Below are 22,303 nucleotides of genomic sequence, written 5' to 3' on the forward strand. Positions count from 1 at the left end.
TAGGAGTTAAATGAACTTCAGCATTTATTTTACTTTCAGAAAATTCTAATAGAAATGCACATCATCTTTCCAGAATATCCAAGATGGGAGCACGTAGAATCCCAAAGGATAATGAGAATTCCTGCTGCCAGTCTACTGTACTAAAAGATAGCAAGAGTTTTTGTATTTAACAATGTCTCCTAAATAGCACAAAGTATACTTGAATCTTAAATCATGATTCATGCACACTTTTTTCTCCCACATGAGCTCTTGCTCCTAAGTAGCTGTTTAAACATAATGCAGTATTTTTTCACTGTGAATCCTAAACACCAATCCTACTGCACAGGAATTACCAAAAGGCAAAGTAGATGCTTTCACATTAGAAGAAAGACTCTCTGATTTGGAACAGAGGTGTTTGAGGCAGTAATAGGATAACAGTATACAGAACTCTGAATATCACAACAGAAACATTAAGAAATTATTCATTTGGTAGTCCAGTTCCTTAATACAACAATCAGGTCGTAAATCATATCAGCAGGTATACGTATCACAGAACAAGTGGGTTGCTCCCCCTCATCTCACTCCATTTCCAAAATGGAGTGAGAATGAAGTGGTTTCAGAGAACCAAACAGCCAAATTTACTGAGAAAGTTCATGAGAGATATTATGTAGGATTAATCAAATGAAATCTCTGAATCAAAAATCCCTTAAGTTTCTTGTAGATAGACAAGCATTAGAAACCAGATAAAGGGCACTCCATATTGGATCCATTCTTATGTTCTTTCCTTAAATATCCAGTATTTTTCTTAACAGAAACTGAAGTTTGCCCAAGTGCAGACATTCATGTTTACTGTTATGTCAGTGTTAGAAAAAGTAAAGTTGGGGGGGAAGGGAAAGGTTTATTTTAAAAGGCATCTACTGTAGCCTATTTCTGTCTGCCAGGAAAAGTTACCAGAAATAGACTTAGTGGCTATTCAGTACCCATTATGTCTATAGTAATCTTGTGCTGCACATTTTGCTTAAATAGGAATAAACAAATATAACAAGCTGAAAGCACACCCAACTCACACTGGTAACTGCACTTGACTTCTTTCTTTCTGGACCCACAAGTGGACTTGCAGCCATCTCTCCCTTGGATCCCACTGTAGTGCTGCCGAGTTTGCGTGAGACATCCTTGTCCCAGTCTTCTTTCTGTTCACTTTCCACACTGTTTGCCTGAGACCTTTTTGTGTATGACACAGCAGGAGGAATCGAGGGGCCAACTGCCAAATAAAAATAGAATTAATAAAGAACTAAAAATAATCACCGCATTTTTCTTGGCCAAAGTAGCCTAAATATAATTCCCTGAGTCCAAAAAAAGCATTTGAACAACTCTGACGGCAAACTCAGCACACAGACCAGCCTACTAAATTGAGCTGTGACAGCCTGTGTTCTTTTTACCCACTCTCTCTTCACCACCAATTTGCAGTTCAGAATTACTTCCCATTTCACATCAATATGTAAAACCTAGAAGAGCATTTTAGTTCTCACTGTAAATCCATGCAATTTGTACAATATTATGAAAAAAGGAATTAAATTATATTTTTCAAAAATTTTTTTTAGTATTTTTTGCTGTATACCTTTCCCTCTAAATACTATAAAGATTATTTTACCCTGAAAACCCCAGGCCTACTTTATTTACAAGCATGTTTATACTTAGAAAATATCACAATTCTTTTCCCCTCATCCTTTTTTTAAATGTTTTGGGAAAACTCCTCCATCAGTAGACTTTTAAATTCCTTTGAAATAAAATCACATGAGCTAACAAAATAGCAGAAAATAATTATGTAAATTAGGCAGAAAAAAGGATCAAGCATTTTAGAAATATTTATAGCAATTTGACAGATGAGGAAAAAAAATATTATCTTTAATTTAATGTTTTAAATATGTTTTAAATATATATTCCTTTTTGATAGAGGCATTTTCACCTGAAAACATTTCCTGAATACTTGGTAAAATTGCTGTCTCTTGGAAGGAAACAATTTGGCCCCACAGCCAAGTGTAATGATAACATAATTGGCTTGCTGCCCTCGGGGCTATCCAGGGCAACGGCTGCCATTAGTTCCTAAACAGAAAACACCCTCAGCATCTCATTTAGTGAGTTAACCAAGTATCAAGCCCAAAGAATTAAATCTGCAAGGTGCATGGATCCAGATTTACCATGGAAATCTTTGTACAGAGACACGTCACAGTGAGCTACACCACAAATGCACAGAGTGGGGGCCCTGCCAGGCTCACAAAACCCTGCCCATTCCCACTAAGCTGTGTCTGTAACTTGACTTGCTGTAACGTCATCCCCACCATGGTCGCTGAAGCGCCGCTGTTTCTGGTTGGTGGAGATGCTCCGCTGGACCTTCAAGTGAGCGGGGGACTGCACCGAGCTGTTGTTGAGGTCGCTGCTGGGACGAGACCTTTGACCCAAGTTGCTGCTGGACAAGGAATCACCTGCTTCAAACTACAAGGAAAACAGTTTTCAAACCATAAACAAAATTCAACACTACCAGTACTTTTATACCATTATAAAGCAAAAAGCTCCAATCAAAGGTGTTTTTAAAAAATTTAACATTGTATCCAGAGCTGAATATTCTTCCAGATTAATTTTGTCACTTCATCTGTGTTTAATGAGCTTTAAAAACAGGTAGCTAAAGATACATAGTTAATGAATGCTCAAAACAAAATTACAAGAATCTTGACAGAAACAAAAACAGCGCTGTTTTGAAACCGAAGCCACAGAATGGCTTTCCCTGCCTTTTTAAATTTTATTTCAAAGCCTAAGAGCATTCATAGCTCCGGAACAATTTTAAAATGCATTGGACTGAGTCAGAAGGACTAAAAAAGCAAGTAGTGACTAAAGGATTCCTTATGGCTTTCAAAACATCTTTATAAGGTCTGTAACTCAGTCACTGATTTGTTCATATCTAAGAAGCGCAAGTTCTATGTAAGAGCAGAGGAAAAGACAAATATCCTCTTCCAAGCAATTTGAGCCAAAATGATTTTAGACACATTCCCCCCATCCTCCGCCATCACACGGGAATTCTGGCTCAGAGATGTGAGAAAATGCACTCAAGGATGCACATATCAGATTTACACTTTCTTGGAATTGAAGGAAGGCCAACGAAACAGCAGGGAAAAAATTCCTTCAAAAAGAAAAACTTGGTCTCTGATTTCTTGAAAAATCCATGTGGTCCCAAAAGATGTGCAGATCCTTCTAGTTCCAAAACAATCACAAGATTTTTTGCCACAAATTTATTAATGACTGCAATGCAATAACATATTGAATAATTTCATATACTCTAGAACAGTATATGAATGAGAAAGGATGAACACATTTCTGAGACATAAAGGATGTCACATCTGAGTAGTCAGAAAAATAAATCCTATTATTTCAGATTTTAAACTGAAAACACACATGACAAGAAGAAAACTCGGCACTTGGAAGTCATGGCAGATAACTTCAGATGAACAGACAGCTTTTTAAAAAAGCAGTTCAACATGTTTACAAGCAAATATGAACATACTGGAGATTTAATTTATTTCTTCGTATGGGAACTAACAAGATATCCAGGAGGACAGGAAGAAGTAAAAACATTCATAAGTTATCAATCACAATTTTTTTTAAAAAGTTACAAAATAATTAATAAAAAATCATTCAACCCAGCAACATATAAAGGCCAAACCAGAAAGTGTAAACAGCACTTACTTCAGGTGGTTTTCTACCTAGAAGCAGGTAAGTAGCCATGACTTCATCGTACTTTTGATTTACTAAAGATTCATGGATTTCTTCTCTTGAAAAGCCCATTGTGACCATAATGTCTAAAAGTAAAAAGAGTCAGATATATCAGCAGAATAAGTGTTTGGGTTTACTGACAACCTAAGTGAAAACAGAAACTCCTCTCTTTCACTGTTATTTTCATCTTGAAAACTCCCAACTATATTATACAACTCTTAACTAATTTATACAACATTCAGTGTTATTCAACAAAAAATAAAGCACTGGCAAATAGAAACTATAAACAGCTACTGGGCTAATACAGTAACTTTCTCTAACCGCAGCAGGCAAGTAGGGTTGCCCTCAAAATCTGTCTCCTTCATTCCGTTAAATTCTGTAGTCTTATTGGTCTTTTGCTGTGCTTGTAAGATTGATGTCAGCTCAGTGAAGTCACAACAGTAATTATAAGGAGGCCACTGTAATAGCATTTCTCATTTAGATAAAAAGAACGTATTTTACTTGTATGATGAGATTGTAGGTCAAATTCTTAAGGGTTTAGTTTGCGTTCCAAGATAAAACTGCCTGTGTCTACCAGATGCAACACCTTTCTGAAAGTCTTACCTATTCTTTTGGTGTCATTGAAATCTGGTTCAGGCTCAGTATATGGCTTTAGTTCTTCTTCTTCATGACCAACATTCATCCACCGATCCTTCATGATTTGCTAAGGAACGAAAAGAGCTTTAGGTCAACAGGCCCTTTACCATACCCCATTACACCTGTGCTAGCTTGTCTGCTGAAAAGCTATTTGAAGTTCATAATAATCTGAATGCTGCTCTTTCCCTCATACTTTTTCTCCTGATATCTTATTTAAAATCTTTCACATCTTTATATTCCCCTAAGTTCATTCCTCCTATTTACCATTCCCTACACAATCACCCTGCCTAAAATATCAGAAAAAACACTGAAAAACGAAGTCTTTCATTTTGTACCCTTCACTTCTACTGTCTTCTTATCTCATTTTGCCCACTGACTGACACTCATGTGCTCCTCTTGGTTAACATCCTAAGATGCTAATGCAATACTAGCTCTGTCATGATAAAGAGCTCCTTTAAATAATAGCAAAGGAAGTCTTTAGAAACTAAGGAATAATTCAGGAATATGCTGATGCTTCCTACAGTCATTACTTTCAAGATCATGATACCACCTGGTCATTTTTTCCTAGGGATCTTCTCACTGCACTTGACCTAAATATGTTTCCAAGTTTTGCTGGAGGGAGAAATAATTCTTAACACTCTCTCTGCCATGCAGTTATTTACTTCAAAAATTTCTCTTGCCTTCTTTGGAAAATTTCCTTCTGTTGTGACCCGGATCTTTTTGTAGGCCTTCAAGACTGATTGTCTGGAATCCCTAACATCACAATTTCTCCTTAAGGGCATATTCATCTTTAAACAGCTAAAATAATTTTCCCTCCTACAGCAACAGGCACATATCTCTTCAGGGACAGATGCTAATACTGCTCACTACATGGACACAAGAATGAAACAAGTGCCAGCAAATCAAGTTTCCCACAGGCTCTAAATATGCCTTACAAACACTGTATTAAGTTATTTCTCATGAAGAGCCAAAAACTCAATTTTCCATTGATATAACCAAATTCTTTGTGTGTAAGACTGCTGCCCAATTACAGACCCCAATAGGTCTACCCTTACAAGAACAATACAGAACTTTGCGCCAATTAACATTTTGCTGACAATAACACTTAAAGATTTGTTCTATCATGGAACTGATTTTTTTGGCTTTTGAGGGGATAAAGAGGGATTGTGAACACATACTGCTATATGGCATTTCTGACACACAGAACATGAGTCTACTTGACAACAGAATTGGGTTATGTATTTGTAGCCATGCAGCAGAGAGCCTCCCCAAAGAGTACTATGCAGTCTCTGCAATCACAATTTTTTAAAGATACAGTTAAGTAAATCTGAAATTTAAGCACAATGAAGTGGATGACGAATCACTGCTCGAATTCTACGTCCCTTTCTCGATCCTTCTTGAATTAACAGACAAGCCTGAAAATTCCCACTTAGTTTTTCATGTCTCTTCAGCAGGTGGATCTAGAGTTCAATGTAATCCACTCTGTTTCCATCTGTTAAGTATCTACATTTCTGCTGGCTTCTGTCTTTGAAATACATGATCTCAGAGGCACACTGAGTTATTGTACAACTCTTAAACAGGCTCTTACAATCAAGCATTTTGAAGTGACACAAACAATCCAGTTCCAGGATCAATACTACATTTGTGCAAGTTCTGCTGGGCTTTCAGTCAGCTGATTAAAGAGCAACAGCCTTGGTCAGAATATTTAGAAATCTGACCCAAACTGTACTTAAACATCAACCCAAACTAAATTTCAACCAGCTAGATATTATTGATGAGATTTTCCTCAATTTTCAGGAAAACTATCTAGTAAAAATCTGGTCTGGCTCAAGTCCTGTCTGTGCCAAAATAATTTTGCTTTATTACACTCTAATTAGAAATTTGCTCTGGAGGAATTTCAGAGCAACACCATGCAAAAGAATTAAAGACTGGGGGAGAAGGAAAGAGGAATTTTTTGAAATCCTGACAGTTAAGAGATATTTTCTGACAGTATATTTTTCCCGTCTCTTCCTGAGTAGATTTACTTGTTTATATCAACATTCTCTTGTTTCTAAAATGCTTCTTCTCAGCTGCAACAATGAAAAAGTCTAGAGGAATCATTTTAATAAAGATTTGCCTGGTCCTGACTAGAGGATAAGTGCTAAGCCTAACCCACACAGTACTGATCCTGTATGGATCTCAGCTTTAATGCTGATGTCACTGACAAACATCCTTTTGGATGGTCTGCCAAAAACATGCATGGGAACTGTGAAGATATATGGCTGGGACTAAGCAAATAATCAAAAGGCAAAGCACAAAAAATTCTCCCCACCTAAGATGACATTGTCTTTCCAACTAAAGTATACTTTCATTCTAAACATGTATTTTTAGAAGTGCTCAGACAGAAATTTCTTTTCAAACCACACTTTTTAATTCAGCAAGTGTGATTTCAGCAATATTCCTTTTAAAAAAAAAAAGGTTGTGATGACTTCTCTCTTCTCCCTCTCAGGTTAGCATACAGATCAATGTCTGTTATCAGTATTTTGGAACTGGCTCAAGACTCTCGGTCACACACAACATTTACTCGTTCTCTTTCACACAATCTGACAACCTCAGCCTTTCAGTGAGGCTGCTATCCAACACCTCTCTCCAGGGACAGGAAGGAATTTTACAAGAACTGGATAACACTACAATACCTAGAATAAAAGTGAAATTAGATTTGAAGAGAAACTGCTGAAAATCCAGAGGAAAATTCAATAAAGGAAAAGCTACTTTCCTAACACCTAAACGTGACACAGGTAAATAGTGATCTTTGAATCAGTGATCTTTGACTACACACTCTTAACATTATGTCCTTTAGACAGGAATCACAGAACAAAATGAGCACGTATCAGTAATGTAGAAGCCACCATTCACTACTCTCTTTGGCACAGACTTTATTCAACTTAAAACTATTTAGAAAAAGCCATAAACCAGCATCAGCTCAGAATGAGTTGCCTGCAGACAGAGCTCAGTGAGTGCATGCTTCCTTGCACAGGTAGCATCTATGCCAGGAAGCATAAGTTATGCCACAACAAATAAAAAGCTGCTTAAATGAGATTTATTCACTGGAACACATCCACTGCTGCACAAGTACGTGTAGAAAGATGAAACAAAAGTCACCAGTGATTAACTCATGCAAATACTATTTAAGAAGTATTCTATTTATTTTCTGCTCTATTTTCATCTCTATGGTAAGTAGATGTTATTTTAAAAAAATCTCTCCCTATTAAAGAATTCACACAATAGAACCAGGCAGCTTTTAGAGTGAACTGTACACCAATTATTTGTTAAGTCTCAGCTATGCACAAGTACTATCCAATACATCAATCTTGAACAAAACAGCCCCTTAAAAACACTGAACCTTTTAGACACCTTACAAGTTGTGCACAGATAATCTCTGCATCCCAAGAAAAGAAAACCTAGTTTACTAACAACAACAACAATCATAACTTATTAGAAATCCCCAAAATGGATTTTACCTGAGGGACACAGCAGAAATTATTATAAATTTTCCAGCTACTCAGAAACAAAGCTACCAGAAGAAGGAGAAGAAAGGCTTGAACAGAAATAACTAGCCATTATTAGCATATCATTCACAGAGCTCTTAAGAGTTTACATGTATTATGGCACTAAAACAAACAAAAAAGGCCACACTCTTTTCCATCAGCTAGCTGTTCTTGCACCTATCTTTTTCAAGAGGTCATGAAAATGGAAGTCAAAAAAGCTTATGGTACTTGTTTTTCTGAAAAACTCCAGGAAGATATTTACAATCTTGTCCTGCTTTCCACAGATTTTAAACCAGCTCCATTATCTGACTGAAACAAGTGGGAACAGTTTGCACTTTGAAATGCTCTTAATTTAGTCGTTAGTCAGCTGCAATTAAGGATAGATTTTCATTGATTAACACTTTCTATTTTCAACCTGCACTGTTTCTGGGGCATTCCCTTTTTTTTTTTTTTTTTTTAAGACTTTTGGGCTCTCAAAACGGGAAGAAAGCATCTATCCTGAAAAATCAAGAATCCTCAAGCAACTGCTGTATTTTATGCTTTCATAATTTGAACCCCCCTTTTTTCCAAGACAAAATTACTTACTTCCAAGCTGCCTCGTTTTATTGGATTCAGTACTAGTAGCTTCTTCAGTAGATTTTCACAGTCTGTGGACATATAGAATGGAATGCGGTACTTCCCCCTCAGTACTCGCTCCCTCAGTTCCTGTCAAATAAGAGTTTTAAAAGATGAGCTCCTCATGACACAGAAGATTTAACAGCCAGCAGAAGCCAAGCTTTCATGTTGTTACTGTACCTTTAGGTTCTGACCATCAAATGGCAGTGATCCACTCACTAGTGTGTACAAAATCACCCCAAGACTCCACACATCCACTTCAGGGCCATCGTATTTCTTTCCTTGGAAAAGTTCAGGAGCGGCGTAAGGCGGGCTGCCACAAAACGTGTCCAGTTTATTACCAACCGTGAACTCATTACTAAACCCAAAGTCTGCAATTTTTATATTCATATCTGAATCAAGCAGAAGGTTTTCTGCCTAAGAGGAAAATAAAAGAGGAAGAGGACAATTTTTGTATTAGAGTAAGTATGAATACATATATATAGTACAGTGAATAATTTATCAATAAATACAAAAATGTTTCTTCTAAAACAGTTCACCATCTGCCTCTTTCTTGCAGAATAAAAGAAAGTAATCCCCTCCTAGTATGTTACAAGGACTAAAATCAGCAATGTTTACTCAAGAAAATATAACTATTAAAAGCAGCTAAACAAACTTAAAAGTCAGCTAAGTGAATCAACTGTACATTTTATTTTCTGGAAGAAATAACGTAGTTCAGCTTTAGAGTGAAGTATCTAGACATCTCAGAATAGCTGTTGAAGCTTTTGACAGGTTCATGCCAATTTCTGGTGCCAAGGAGAGTAAATCTAATCCTAGACATCATCTACCATTATGGCAGAGTAAATGTTAGAAGGAATTTAAGACTTACGAAGTTACCTTCCTCTTCTAAGATGAAACACTTCAAGCTACATGCTGGACCTTAGCATTCTGTACCAAAAAATCCTCTCCCTTTTATTATTAGTGTTTGCTTCAGCAGCAGTAACACCAAGGTGTCAGCACTCAAGTATTTAATTCTTTTCACACAGAATGTACTCTGTACATCTAAGATTAATGCCTGTGTAGCAATCATGTGAATGCAATGCATCACATATACATAGATGCAAGTGTACAGGTACCTGGAGAGTCAATAAACAGTGTATTATATTTAGTATCACAGGTAGGTAAAAAGATTAAAAGGGTGAAATTGCAGAAATACTAATAAATTATTGGGGGAATAAAGTGATTTCTCAAAATACAAGGATGCTGTGCAAGGAGTGCAGCAGAACTGGGCAATGTTTATCTAACTGGGTCCGAGCTCCTGACCTGCATGTCAGCAACACAAGACAGCACCAAGCAGTGCTGTAATCCTACTTTTTCAATAGGAGGCCAGATATTAACCAGAGTAGAGGGTTCCCCTTATTGCCAAACAACAGTTTTATAGCAAAGAGACATCTCTAATCAGATGCTATACTCAGAATTGAGTCCAGAAAACATAAAAATGTTTCAGCTCACAATCAGAGAAGCAGCAATCTAATTGTCAGCTGTTTAAAAGCGTAAACATGATTTTGTCTGGGTTTGTTTGAGTTAATTTTTAATATTTTTTCTTACACTCAGTGAACAGGAGACAATTAACTACCAGTATATCAAGCCAATAGCTGCACAACAGAATTTAGCCTTTATCAGGAGTAAAATACAGCCCATTTTTACAAACTCTGTCCTGGAAAATATTTTATTTTTCCAATTCATGACCTGTAATTCCAGCTGGCTCCAGCTGATGTGCCTGCAGACAGACTCTCAGAGCTGTTTTCCAGAGCTGACAGCCTTCTACACTACTTCACAAAGACTTCATTCTCCTTGTGGTGAAAACAGTACTGTCAGTGCAGCTGCTCTGTGATTACAACAGTCCTCCTAGTTCAACAGTATTCTGCTACCCAAGTGCCCCATGCTTTCAGGTTCCTTACTTCAGACAAGAACACCAAAAGACCTTTTTAATATGGCAAATAGAAAGATGATGCTCTTGTTGATTGCACGTTCAGAGAAAAAAAGTATAAACTGAAAAAATAAGTTCTGTCCATCACAGGATGAGCAAAGATGGAATTGACTGCAGCCCTTTCTACACAACTTGTTTATAATTACAAAGTAAAAAGGAGGCAATTCTTCTACCAGAATAGCCTGGACAAACTTGTGTATTTTCTTACACATCGCCCCAGTTTAGTCTGAAATAATTTGTAAATAATAGAGTTTACCCTGTTATTAAAGCCAAAAGTCTTATCAAAAATATCCAAAGTGGTGCTAGACCTCTGCCTTGTTGTGCTGCAGTATCAATTGCTCAATGTGCTGATACCATGGAGAGTCAACAGAAGCAAATGAGAATGCAGACACCACTTTAAAGTTGCTTTTTCCATCTCTGCAGCTCCATGAGAAGAGTTTTAAACGAGACAGAGATGTCATATCACTTGGAAAGAAGAGATGAAGCAAGAACACCTCCTCAAAGACACACATTTAGCCTTTTTTTCCTTTGGAAAATGTATTTTTCATCGGCTAGGCTGACTGGCTCTCAACCACACTTTACTATGAACTTTTCAAATGAGTCTAGCATAATTCCAGCCAAAAGACAGAGAGAAAAAATCAAATGAAGTTATTTTGGAGCCTGCCTGGCTGTCTTGCAAATAGGCAGGAGATCAGCAGCAGACTCCTCGTGGAAGGTAGTTCCTGTGTTAATGCTGCAAAGCTGTTACGCATAGGCTCGAGAGCGCGGCCTGTGAGCTGTGTGCGCTATGGAACTAAGAAATGGGAGAGAGGTGGAGACTCTAAGGGGCTCTTGAAGAAAAAGCAAGATACAGGATGCTGAGTAACTGCAGGGGTTAATGCAGCAAGATTCAGTCAAATAGCTGGGCTGAAGGAGCCAGATCTAGATAAGCATGAGGAGGTGGCCGGCTCCCTACTCCCAGCTGAGTGTGGAACCAAGAGAACCAGTGAAGGGCTTGACCTGGCTGGCCAGGGTGCAGCCTTCTGCAAAGCTCAAAAGCAGTGGCTGCAGTAAGATCCAGGGAGTTTGACAAAACATTCACAGGCTCCAAACTGTCAGGCAAGACATGGAGGAATTTTTTTTAATCAAGATTTTGGTGAGATCCAACCCTTTTCCTTCCTTGCATTCTGACTTCAGAGTGCTGGACAGTCATCTCCACCATCAGATGACAACACTCCTGGGGCAGGGACAACTGAGTAGAAAAGGATGTATTTATTATCCATCCTCATGTATGCATGCAGGAGCTGGCAGATTGACAGGTATCAGGGAACAGATTTGTAAGAATGAGGTTGAAAGAATGCTGCAGTGCATTATAAGACAAAAGATACTGGTGAAAAAAAGTCCTTAGGAATTACTCAACCTCAGCTTTTCACAAGTATTCAGATAGATAAGTAAGAAAGAACCTACACCAGTGTTTTCTTTGTAAATGTTCAAAGACATCAAAGCAACAGCACAAGACAGCTTTTAAGTGGGTGAGGATGATGTCCGAGTCCCATGATACCTAAACTTGGCACGAAGACAACTTCAGGCAAGGCTTAGGTTGTACCTGCATGTGCTGAACTCTTAATATAGTCTGGTGGTTTACACAGATAGATTATTTAAAAGGATAAAAAAACCAAAAACAAATCAGCTAATTTCTGTTTACCCTTAATTGTTTTTTCCTGCCCAAATTAAACACTAAAATATAAACCATAAACTCTCGGATTAAAAACCTAACATACTACTTGTAAATCACTAAGGAAACACTGTTTTATATATCTTTGCAATATACTTTAACTGAAAATATTTTAATTAAGTTGTGATGGCTGGTATCAATTGATCTTCTGCAGCTTCACTGTGTAGATACCAGCATGACAGCAGGTATAATTCTTTGGAGAGCCTGTCTTTTTCTTAAATCCAAAACTGGAATGAAACTAACACATGTTCTATTCTTGTCTCCCCCCTGTTCCAACAGGCAAGTTATATTATTTTTGTGCTTCAGGAAATTGAGAATAAAATACAAGTGAGAGTTCCCTCATTCATATATTTGAGGCATTCACAGGCAGTGGCAAGATCCAATATATAGAATGAAATTAAGTCTGTATGATAAGCAGCAAAAAGTAAAATAAGCAACAACCTACCTTAAGATCACGATGAACTATGCATTTTTGATGACAATACTGTACAGCAGATACAATCTGAAACACCAAGATCAGTGAAATACTTTATTTCAAATTAAAAATTAAGTTTTTGCATATAATTTAGTAATTTTGTTTCCTGATATGATTCACTAGAATGTAAGAAATTAATAAATAAAGTGTTTATCTTAAAATAGTCATCCAAATTTCTTTCATTAAAGTTTAGATACCAAAACTATAAAGTCTGTATAAGTAGCTAATTTTCCTAGTAAAAGGAATAGTACATACCACTCAAGACAATTGGAGAAATATTTTTTTAAAATGCAAATCAACCAATAGCAATAACTATTGAAAGGAAATTAATCCACCCTTCAAGCCAGTGGCCAGATACATCATCTCAGATTTTATCTTGTAAAACATCAACTGTGTATCATTGCAATTCATCCCTAGCAGAACAATTAATTCAACATTTTCACGTCTTCCACATACACAACAAAAATGAAGTCTGAAACAGCAAGTTAAGAGCAGTTTCTTTAAATGTTAATTATGTAACTTAACATATATTATTATATATATATCTAAATTATATAACTTAATCCTGAAAAACAAGCTTGATATATTTATCTGATTAAAGCTTTTCCAAAACAATCACTAAAACCAGGGTAAGAAAAGAATTATGAGAAAGTTGTAATAAGAATATAAAAGCCTATTACAGAATAGCCTTCATACAGAACAGTGTGACATGGCTGTCATGACATCAACATCTCCAGATATAACAGCTGTAAAATTCTAAAATATTCAGAAAAAGATTTAAACCTCAAGTGAGTCACAATAAAAAAAGTGACTCTTAGGAACACTGACTAAAAGAAAATGTAAAACAATTTTACTATTTTTAGACAGTATCTAGGAAGCAGATACTTTTCTCTTCTGGATTTTTTTCCACTGCAGCTTTAATAATTATTATCAAAACAATTTCTTGTTAAGTAGAACAAGTTTGCTCATGCTCATGTCTGTCTGAAAACAACGTAAATCAAAATAAAAAAAAGAATGAACACATTAATTTCATACCTGCCTGAATTTTGAACGAGCCTCTTTCTCTTTCATTCTTCCATGTGCAACTAGATAGTCAAACACTTCTCCTGATCATGACAAGGACAAAACATCAACATTAATTTTTTTTACTATCACACACAATCAAAACATGCTTGAAAACAACACACACCTCACACTGCTCCCCTACTTGAAGGGAAAGGAAATAGAAGCAGCCAAGAAAAATTCCTTTTGACTTCTCATTGGATTTCATTCAGACAAATAATAGAACTAAGTAGTAAAAATGGAACGCTTAATACTGAGATTTCTCTAGTTTTTAAAATAAATCACTGTGAAGCAAACAGAATCAATCATTAAAAATATTCATATCATGTGTACAACACATTGGGAATCAGGCAACTTATGCCCCAGATTTGTTTTGCACATCTCTAGTGGCTTCACTTAACATTATTTATATTATTTCTGCTTATTCCCTTTTGCTCTTTTCCTAATAAAGCTGCTCAAATGCCTTTCAGATCCCCATTTTTGCACTGTCTGACAGCAGCCTTTCCTAGCTGATCACTGACACTGTGCTGGATTCTCTTCCCACATTCAAACATTTCCCATTCAGATGCTAAGCAGCTTCTCAAGCAAGCACTCACTATCCCTCTCACTATGAGCCTGCTGGTTCCCCTTCCTGTGTTACTGATTCCCATCCTCGGATCTGCCTCTTCAAGTGCTTTGGCACACATTTGCAAGATAAAATAAACCTAAATATAGCAAATAAATATGAGTCCAGAGTTTTTACCAGAATCTGTGCCAGATTATCTCCTGATACTGCAGCATGAACCTCAGAATGGGAACTACCCTTGAGCACAAACCTAAGAGGCTACTTAACAGAATCAAGAAATCCTGCCCTGAGAGGTCTGCTGGGACTACTCTCAAGGCCAGATTGGAATAACCCATTAAATCCTTAGAGCGTTTCGAGGCATGTAACTGGCGTTTCAGTTTATCCTTAACGCACATTTCAGAATCCACTTACCCCCACTGGCATATTCCATTACCAAATACAACGTCTTTTCAGTCTCAATAACTTCAAATAATTTTACTGCAAGAAAAATGAATGAGAGATTGCAGCCAGGAGTAAAAGCAGAGCACAAACAAACAATTATACTCATGGAATGAGTATAATTTATGGCCAGTGATAATGCTAAATCATACAGAAACTTTATATCCTTTAGGTTAGCATTCTTTTGAGGGGGAAAAAGACCAAAAATTAATTTCTAAATCACAGTTGATAATAAAGCATATTAATTCACAATTTTCTCAGAAGTTTATGCACACTGTACAAACGAGTTCATGCTGAAATTAGTGTTTAATTTGACACAGACTTAATTTAAGAACATACAAACCTCCCTTGTTTTTCTAGCAAACTGCTCACAGTCAGAAATCTGAGATTCTGACCAACTAAAAACCAAGTGGATACCAGAAATGTTAAGTCTGACTTGCCTCAGATTGCAATATAACCAGTCATTTAAAACAAACACACCCCCACCACCACCCCCAAGAAAACAAAAAACAGCAGAAGCTATGAACGCTGAAAAAGCAACAAACAATTTAAGGGATGAGAAGGGAGTGCCTAGCATGTAATAACTTGTACACCTCGTCCATACCTTGTATGCAACAAGCCCTCTGGCCGATTCAGGACCATTAACTGTCTCTGGAACAAGACTGTCCAGCCCTCCTCAGCCAGAAGAATTGTCATCACAAAGTAGGGCCCTGAAGCTGTGGGGTAGGTGAAAGAACTAAAGCAGAAAGGGAAAATTACATACTTGGTAATTCTAATTTTCTGGAAATATCAGTCAGCAGGACTCTTTCCTAGACTGAACTAATGGAGTTCTGCTACTCTCTCCAAAGAAACTCATGCTTTTGGGTCTCAAGAATAATTTCAATAGAAGAGGGGAGTTGGGGTACTGATAGACCAGAGAGCTCACATCTCCTACTCTGTGTAAGGCTTTTCTGAACTGAGCAGTTTACCTGCTCTGAGCAAAATCCTTGATGCAAGCAGAGTCAATAAAAGAGGTGATACAACGAAGCATTTACCAGATGCTTACTATCCTATTAGCTCCAAAGAAAGTTTAATAGCAGTACATTCAAATACAGCCAAAAAGAGTAAAATGTAAACAGTATAATAGAAAAAAAGTCTGCAGAAATGCAGGGCTCCTACCAATATTGGGATGATTCAGAATCTTCATTATTCGTACTTCTCGAAACAACTGTCAAGGAAGCAGAACAATTTCCTTAGAAAGGGTTTATTAAGGAAAAATTAAACAAAATATGCAATTTTAAATGCCAAAAAGACAGAAAAGGCCACAGAAAGCAGCATTAGCATAAAATATAGGTAAATATAGTGCAGTGAACTCCAGAAAACAATCTACATCTTATGCATTAAATAAATATAGCCACTACAAATAACTACATACCAAAACCAGACTAATTTTCAGGTTTTATGCAAACAGACACACTAAATTGTATAGCCCTTTCTGGAGTTTCACATTGACCAAACCCCACAGATTATTCACACAAGTATTCACTCTCTCTGATTTCTTTGGTGACTAGCAAGCTCAGCCAACTATCCTGACCACATCAAACCTGCGGGTGCAAGTACAAAGTGAAGCATTAGAGAAAAGTCACACACAGATGTTCAAATGGAATCAGATACCAGGAATTCTGAAATCCTACAAGTGCTGCTGCTCCACAGAGGTGAAGTAGGCAAGTTTGCTTTTCCCACAGCTACCAAATTTTACATTGGTCACAAGTAGCAGCAATCCCACTCTCTCCCCCTGCAAGTCCTGAAGATTTATCATTGCTGAAAGTCTGCTGTATGGCACTGAGTCACATAACTATAAACAACTGGACAAACTGAAAGCCCTAAGTATATATTCTTCACACAGATTTTTTTTTTTTTTTCTCAAAACAGAAAAAAAGAGGTTATTGCTCCTACATTTCAATATTCATGGCTTTATCAATTAGAGGTGGATCAAGAGGCTCAAAGGAAAGACAACAATGAAAGAAATCAAAAATGCCTATGTAGTTTGGTGCTGTGTACTTGAGGCTGGCAATACTGATGGGCTTGCACTGTTTAACTGAACAGCATAGCCCCTGTTTACTGTGCTGCACACTCTTTGGTCCCTTATTGGGCTAACATAGGATGCCAAAATAAATGAAGAAATGCTCACTCCTCAGTGTAATGCTAAGACATTTTAGAAACATCTTGGCACCACAGTCCTCCTTACAGAGAAACTGGGCTCAACACATCGTGTTGTTGCTCTTTTGTTTCTCTCTTATCTCAGAGACATCTCACCCTCCATTTTTAAGATTAGTCCCATTTGATCAGATGCAACCCTTGCAAAAGGGTACAGTGAAGCAAACCAGAGACCAAACAGCTCCCCAAAGAGTAGCACTATGTATTCTGTGTTTCTAAAATTCTGCATTTATTCTACAAGTTAAGATTACAGAACAATATCTTACTGACACTCAGCTTTTGATACAGTATGATTACTACAGCTCAGGTAATAAATAATATTACAGTTTTAGATTTGTGTTATTTAAGTACTGCATGCTAGTTACTAGGCACTTGCCTCATAACTGCCATTAAAACAATTTCAGAGAGAAGCAAAGACTACAGAAACATTTCTCTGAGTAAATATGAACAGATGCAGTTTACTTATGTCTAAAACACAAAACAAGGGTATATAACATTATACATCAGAATTAACTTCAGCAAATATATTTTCCTCATGAAATTGGTTATTGCTGAGAAAAAAACATCACACCAACATGTTCTTTGTGAATTTGTTCTTTTTCTAAGTATTGGAATTCGTTGCACAAGAATAAATTTCTTAGCTAAATCAATATAGACTAATCAGAAGCTAACAAATCTGCTTCAATGGGTGGTACAGCATCAGAAGAGCTCCTAAGCAGGTATGTGGAAAATCAGTTCCTCCCAAAAGACTGGAAACCTATTTCAAAACTTAACACTATTAACGCTGGTATAAGAGGTACAGCATATGTGTTCATACACATACCTTCATAAGCACAATTAAAATATGAGAATTCTACAGAAAATTTCAACCCTCAGTTTTATATTTAATACAAAGCACATGGGCATTGAAAAAAAAAACAAGTTGCGCATTATCACATTCAATATTTTCACAAGATTTACAAGTTTACTAATTGGTTTAAGATTCAAATTGATTTTACAGTGACATGAAATTTTGTTCCACAAGTATTTCCGAATAAAAGCCTTAACAGTACTTGAGGACATTATTTTACATTGCAACTCTGCATTCCATGAAGCACTATTTTGCGATAAATCCCCTCCCCCATGCAGAAGCATGCTGGTTATTAACACCTGCAATGTCAATAACTATCTATTTACAAATATAAACACCTTTAAACAATAACCACTACACCCCTCAGTAACACTCAGGATACATCTTTTCATTTGCATATAGAGGTATTTAAGCAAAAAGACCATAGTTATTTCCTACAAAGCCAAGTTTGTTAAATTTATAAAAATCTGGACAGAACAGTGATATTTGCTCTTCTCTGAGGACAAGGCAACCTGCTGCAGGATTATCATCTATTTTACTGACAAAAAAATAGCATTTCCAGAATTCAGAAACACTGTATTTTCCTGAGCAGCACTGTTCTTCTCTCTCAGAAGCTATAAGTACTCCCTGACTTCTCTCTCCTCACCCCACCACAGATTTATAGGACCACTCTTCATTCTTAAAAAGTGCCACCATTCAAAAAAGCCCTTGAATAAGCATCTCCTTGTTGGAAAGGTGCTGTAGCCTCATAAGCTTCACTTATAGAAAGGGAGAACCAGCATCACACTCAGTTCCTATAATTTGTAGTTAGGACTGTCGACAGGACTTGAAAAATGGTTTCCTGTGGTTCCAGCTTAATTTTCCAAGGTACAAACTGCAGAAAACAAAGATCTGCCACACCATTAACAACATTTCTACCTGCTGTCAGACTGACACCTATGTTTAAGGTATACTTTAAAGTTTATGCTTTACGTCACTGCAGTCAAACTGAAAATTTTCAGTTCACCAAGGCTTTGCCTTGCTTTGAAAAACGTGCTTAAAAATTGCTCTGCTTTGTACACTGTTACTGAGAAGGGATATGGCAAAAGAAGCACTGCCTTCAATAGGTAACATATTGAAATTGTTCCAAAACTTCTTCTACTACTTTACTTCTGTTCCACTTTTCTTAACAGAGGGAACTTAAGTTAGAAGCTCCAAGTATGTTTAAAAAATAAAAAGCTTGCTGACCACTACCAGGTGCATATCTGAAATAACCATTTGCTAATTAAACCTATTAATGAAAAAAAAAACCACCTGCACCACTAGAAGTTTGCAGAAGAGCAACAGAATGCTATTTCAGAAACATCCCTGGTGAAGCTGGTACAAAACTTTCAATATAGCAGATAAGCAAAAATCTGCTATTTTGATATGAATTTTGTGTTACGACAAAACCTGAATACTTACATTTGGGAACAAATTACAATAGTGACAATGGAAAAAGCTAAGTCAGTACAGGATGCTATTGTCAAGACAGCAAGTCAACAATAAAGCCTGCTCTGTTTGAAACAGATTCTTGCTGAGTATGGTGGTAACCATATACTGGACAAACTGAAAACAAAACAGAAAGGTAGGACCCTTAATTAAACTGAACTGGGTTTCCTGTTTAAAGAGGTGGAGGTCCTGGAGTGGGAAATATAATGTAAGTTAAGACTATCACACTGCATAGTCAAGAAAGCAAAACTAAAAATTCACAATATCAGCTTACTTAAGCTTAATGTTAGGCCATGACACAAGCTAAAGTAACTGTCTGAAGTACCCTGTCCATACTACAGGGCATGAAAACCATTGGTGAGCAGCTAAGAAGAAATGAAACACTCTTTGCTTTCATACCCGTGACCAACTACAGACACAGCTTGTATAACACTTCCAGCAAGTGAAGTATGTGCTCAAATATTTCTGTTTACAAAACAGAATGGTGCATGTGAAGCCATGATGACTCATTTAACTTATTTAGGTCAGTAGCAAGCACTGTAGCAAAACCGACTCACACTTGGTATCTTTCATACTTTGATGAATGGAAAGGAGATGGTTTCATGAATGACCCCATGCCCAAGATAAGCACAAATTTATCTTGTTTGATTAATAATAATCAGTAGTGACTGAAGGTCTAAAAGTTTTGCTGCACTGCATACAATTTATCACCTTTGAAGTTCAAGAGACAGTCAAATTCTCAACCATGAGAATTTAGATCGGTTCAGACTTAGGAGTGGTATTTTTGCACGAGTAGCATTACTTCAGTGTCCTCTATAAACCTTCATTAGCTGAGTGTCTGTTCCTATTAACACAAAACTATCACTGCTTCCGATTCCCAACACTACCTATCCAAGAAAAATGCCCAACCACTTAACAGCCCTTTGTACAGTATAAGTCTGATGACAAAATTATAAAACTTCACGTTGCTATGATACTAAATATTACATAAAGAATCAGAAACATAATGTAATAGCAAAGTGCAGAAAGAAAAAAAAAAAAGGTGACTTATTTCATAGAACAGCAAAGGAATTTCTATTATTTTACTTGAAATTCACAAATGACCCATTAAAATATTAACAGAAATTATCTTAAGCATGCTAATAAACCACCCTCTCACCCTTATTTACTTTATATGCACAGTTGCTTCAGTGACACTGCAAAAATTGTGCTGAAGTTTACTCAAGAGCTTTCAGGCAATCAATATTCATTCACTCAGCCACAGCTGAAGACATATAAAGCTTCAAAACAAAATTATTTTTATGAAAATCATAATATTTTACAGATGAAAACATGAAACGAACAAATTACCCCATTTTTTAGTGTGAGCAGATGATGCATGGGATCAACATATTTAGAAGTTACTGAAAAATGGAATTGCAATTAAATCAATAAATGCAAATATCTATCATCCTTAGTGCTACTATCAGCTGCTTCTAACAGTACCTAACACTGATTCTCTTGTTGCCAGCTTCCCACTCAGAAAAAACAAGTAACAGCAGCAATGTCCTATTGTGCGAGTATTTTATGTACTATTTGTGCAGTGTGACAGAATCTTTTGTATGCTATGAAAGTCTTATTTATACTTGGAATGGTTTATTGAATTATTATTGAGTATTTTTGTTTAAAACTATTGTCCCAAAGATGAGGTTTTTTTTTGCTTAGTTTTCCAGAAAGTTTTAACATATTTTAGCTTCTCATGGCTCAACAATGAGACAAACCCAGCTCTTCAACTGTGAATACCAAGCTAGGTAGGAAACAAGCTATGTGAGCAGCACAGGTTTCCACAATATGCTCTGTCACACACTGCCTCTGTGGGTCCCTCTTCTCTAGCTCAAATATTAGCAAAGAGATTTGCTTAATATTGGATGTAACAGCAAAGCTTCTGCACGGACTGCACAGCAGGTTGAATTAAAAAAAAATAAAAATCCAGAAGAACTCACACTCAGATACTACTAAGGAGGCATTAAAGCAAATAAAGTATAAAAGTGATAAAAGGAAAAAAAGAAATTAAAGCAAAGCTGTTTAGAACTCTTCACAACCTAAGTTACACAATAAAATAAATTCTAACAGCAGCCAGAGATAAAAGAAGCAGCAATAAGCCCTGGTCTCTGTCTCTCATTTCTACAGCTACAGACAGCAGCAGTCTACTATTTGTAAGCAAGAACTACCACAAATCTTTATAATGGGCATCCTCCAGTAAAACGATACAACATTTCTGTGCTTCAGCCACAACAAAACATATGCAGAGTTAAATAATAAAAATCCAAAAGAAACAAAAATCCCTAGGGTTTTGATAAAAACCCTTATCACAATGACTATGGAAGACTTCTGAATTTCTATCTACAGGCATAAACAACACTGTTTTGATTATATTCACTCATTTTGTCAATTCTGTGCATGAAAAGTAATTGCCACAGGTCCCCTGAGTTCAGCAAATATTTTATTGAAGTTGAAAGATTATAAAGATAAATGTAGAAAAACCCATTAAAACAATAGAAGTTGGTACTGTAAGTCCACAAAAAACAATTACTACATTAAAGAAAAAAATCCAAGAAAAATACCATCCATTACAGCATTAAATCTTGGTTTAGCATGTAGACAAACTGTTTGTATACTGAATTGGAAAGAAATGCTACTGCTGGCAAAGAGGAAAGCTAGAGGAGGAAGGAAGAGCAAAACAACAAAGCTCAGATAGGAACCACATGGAATCACTGCCCTCAGACAAATGTATGTGAACATTATAGCAGGGAGACAACACTCTCCCCCCAAGGTCACACACAAAAATGTTGTTTAGCAAGATAAGGGGATCAAATATTTTTGTCAAGTAAATAAAGGATCACAGTTCAACTGTTTACAGAATTTCAGATGTTATGGTCTATTCTTACCTTTTGCAGGCTAGTAGGATTTAGCTGGGTTTTATCTATTATTTTCACAGCAACCTTGGGAAAAAAAATAAACAATTACTAAACTCAGAAAAAGGTTTGAACAAAATGTGTTGAA

The 22,303-nt window shown here is 36.6% G+C and overlaps 1 protein-coding gene across 6 annotated transcripts in view; it reads right to left on the reverse strand.

The window, feature by feature from the left end:
• MARK1 (microtubule affinity regulating kinase 1) overlaps window positions 1-22,303 on the reverse strand; it is a 56,408-nt gene that overhangs the window by 10,879 nt on the left and 23,226 nt on the right. For 5 of the 6 annotated variants that reach the window (XM_014252873.2, XM_088053857.1, XM_014252872.2 and 2 more), the window contains exons 3-13: window positions 22,189-22,242; window positions 15,904-15,952; window positions 14,719-14,784; window positions 13,716-13,786; window positions 12,651-12,707; window positions 8,703-8,939; window positions 8,493-8,612; window positions 4,348-4,447; window positions 3,718-3,830; window positions 2,319-2,472; window positions 1,047-1,240 (exon numbers count right to left, since the gene is read on the reverse strand). In XM_014252873.2, coding sequence (XP_014108348.1) covers window positions 1,047-1,240; window positions 2,319-2,472; window positions 3,718-3,830; window positions 4,348-4,447; window positions 8,493-8,612; window positions 8,703-8,939; window positions 12,651-12,707; window positions 13,716-13,786; window positions 14,719-14,784; window positions 15,904-15,952; window positions 22,189-22,242 — 1,215 coding nt within the window. Of the gene's footprint in view, window positions 1-1,046; window positions 1,241-2,318; window positions 2,473-3,717; window positions 3,831-4,347; window positions 4,448-8,492; window positions 8,613-8,702; window positions 8,940-12,650; window positions 12,708-13,715; window positions 13,787-14,718; window positions 14,785-15,349; window positions 15,475-15,903; window positions 15,953-22,188; window positions 22,243-22,303 lie in introns of those variants that run through there. The other variant, XM_014252876.2, reaches the window with a different exon arrangement.

The sequence above is a fragment of the Pseudopodoces humilis genome, chromosome 3 (genome assembly GCF_049639895.1).
Source record: "Pseudopodoces humilis isolate 2021_Gansu_Grassland_sample_001 chromosome 3, ASM4963989v1, whole genome shotgun sequence".
Classification (NCBI taxonomy): domain Eukaryota; kingdom Metazoa; phylum Chordata; class Aves; order Passeriformes; family Paridae; genus Pseudopodoces; species Pseudopodoces humilis.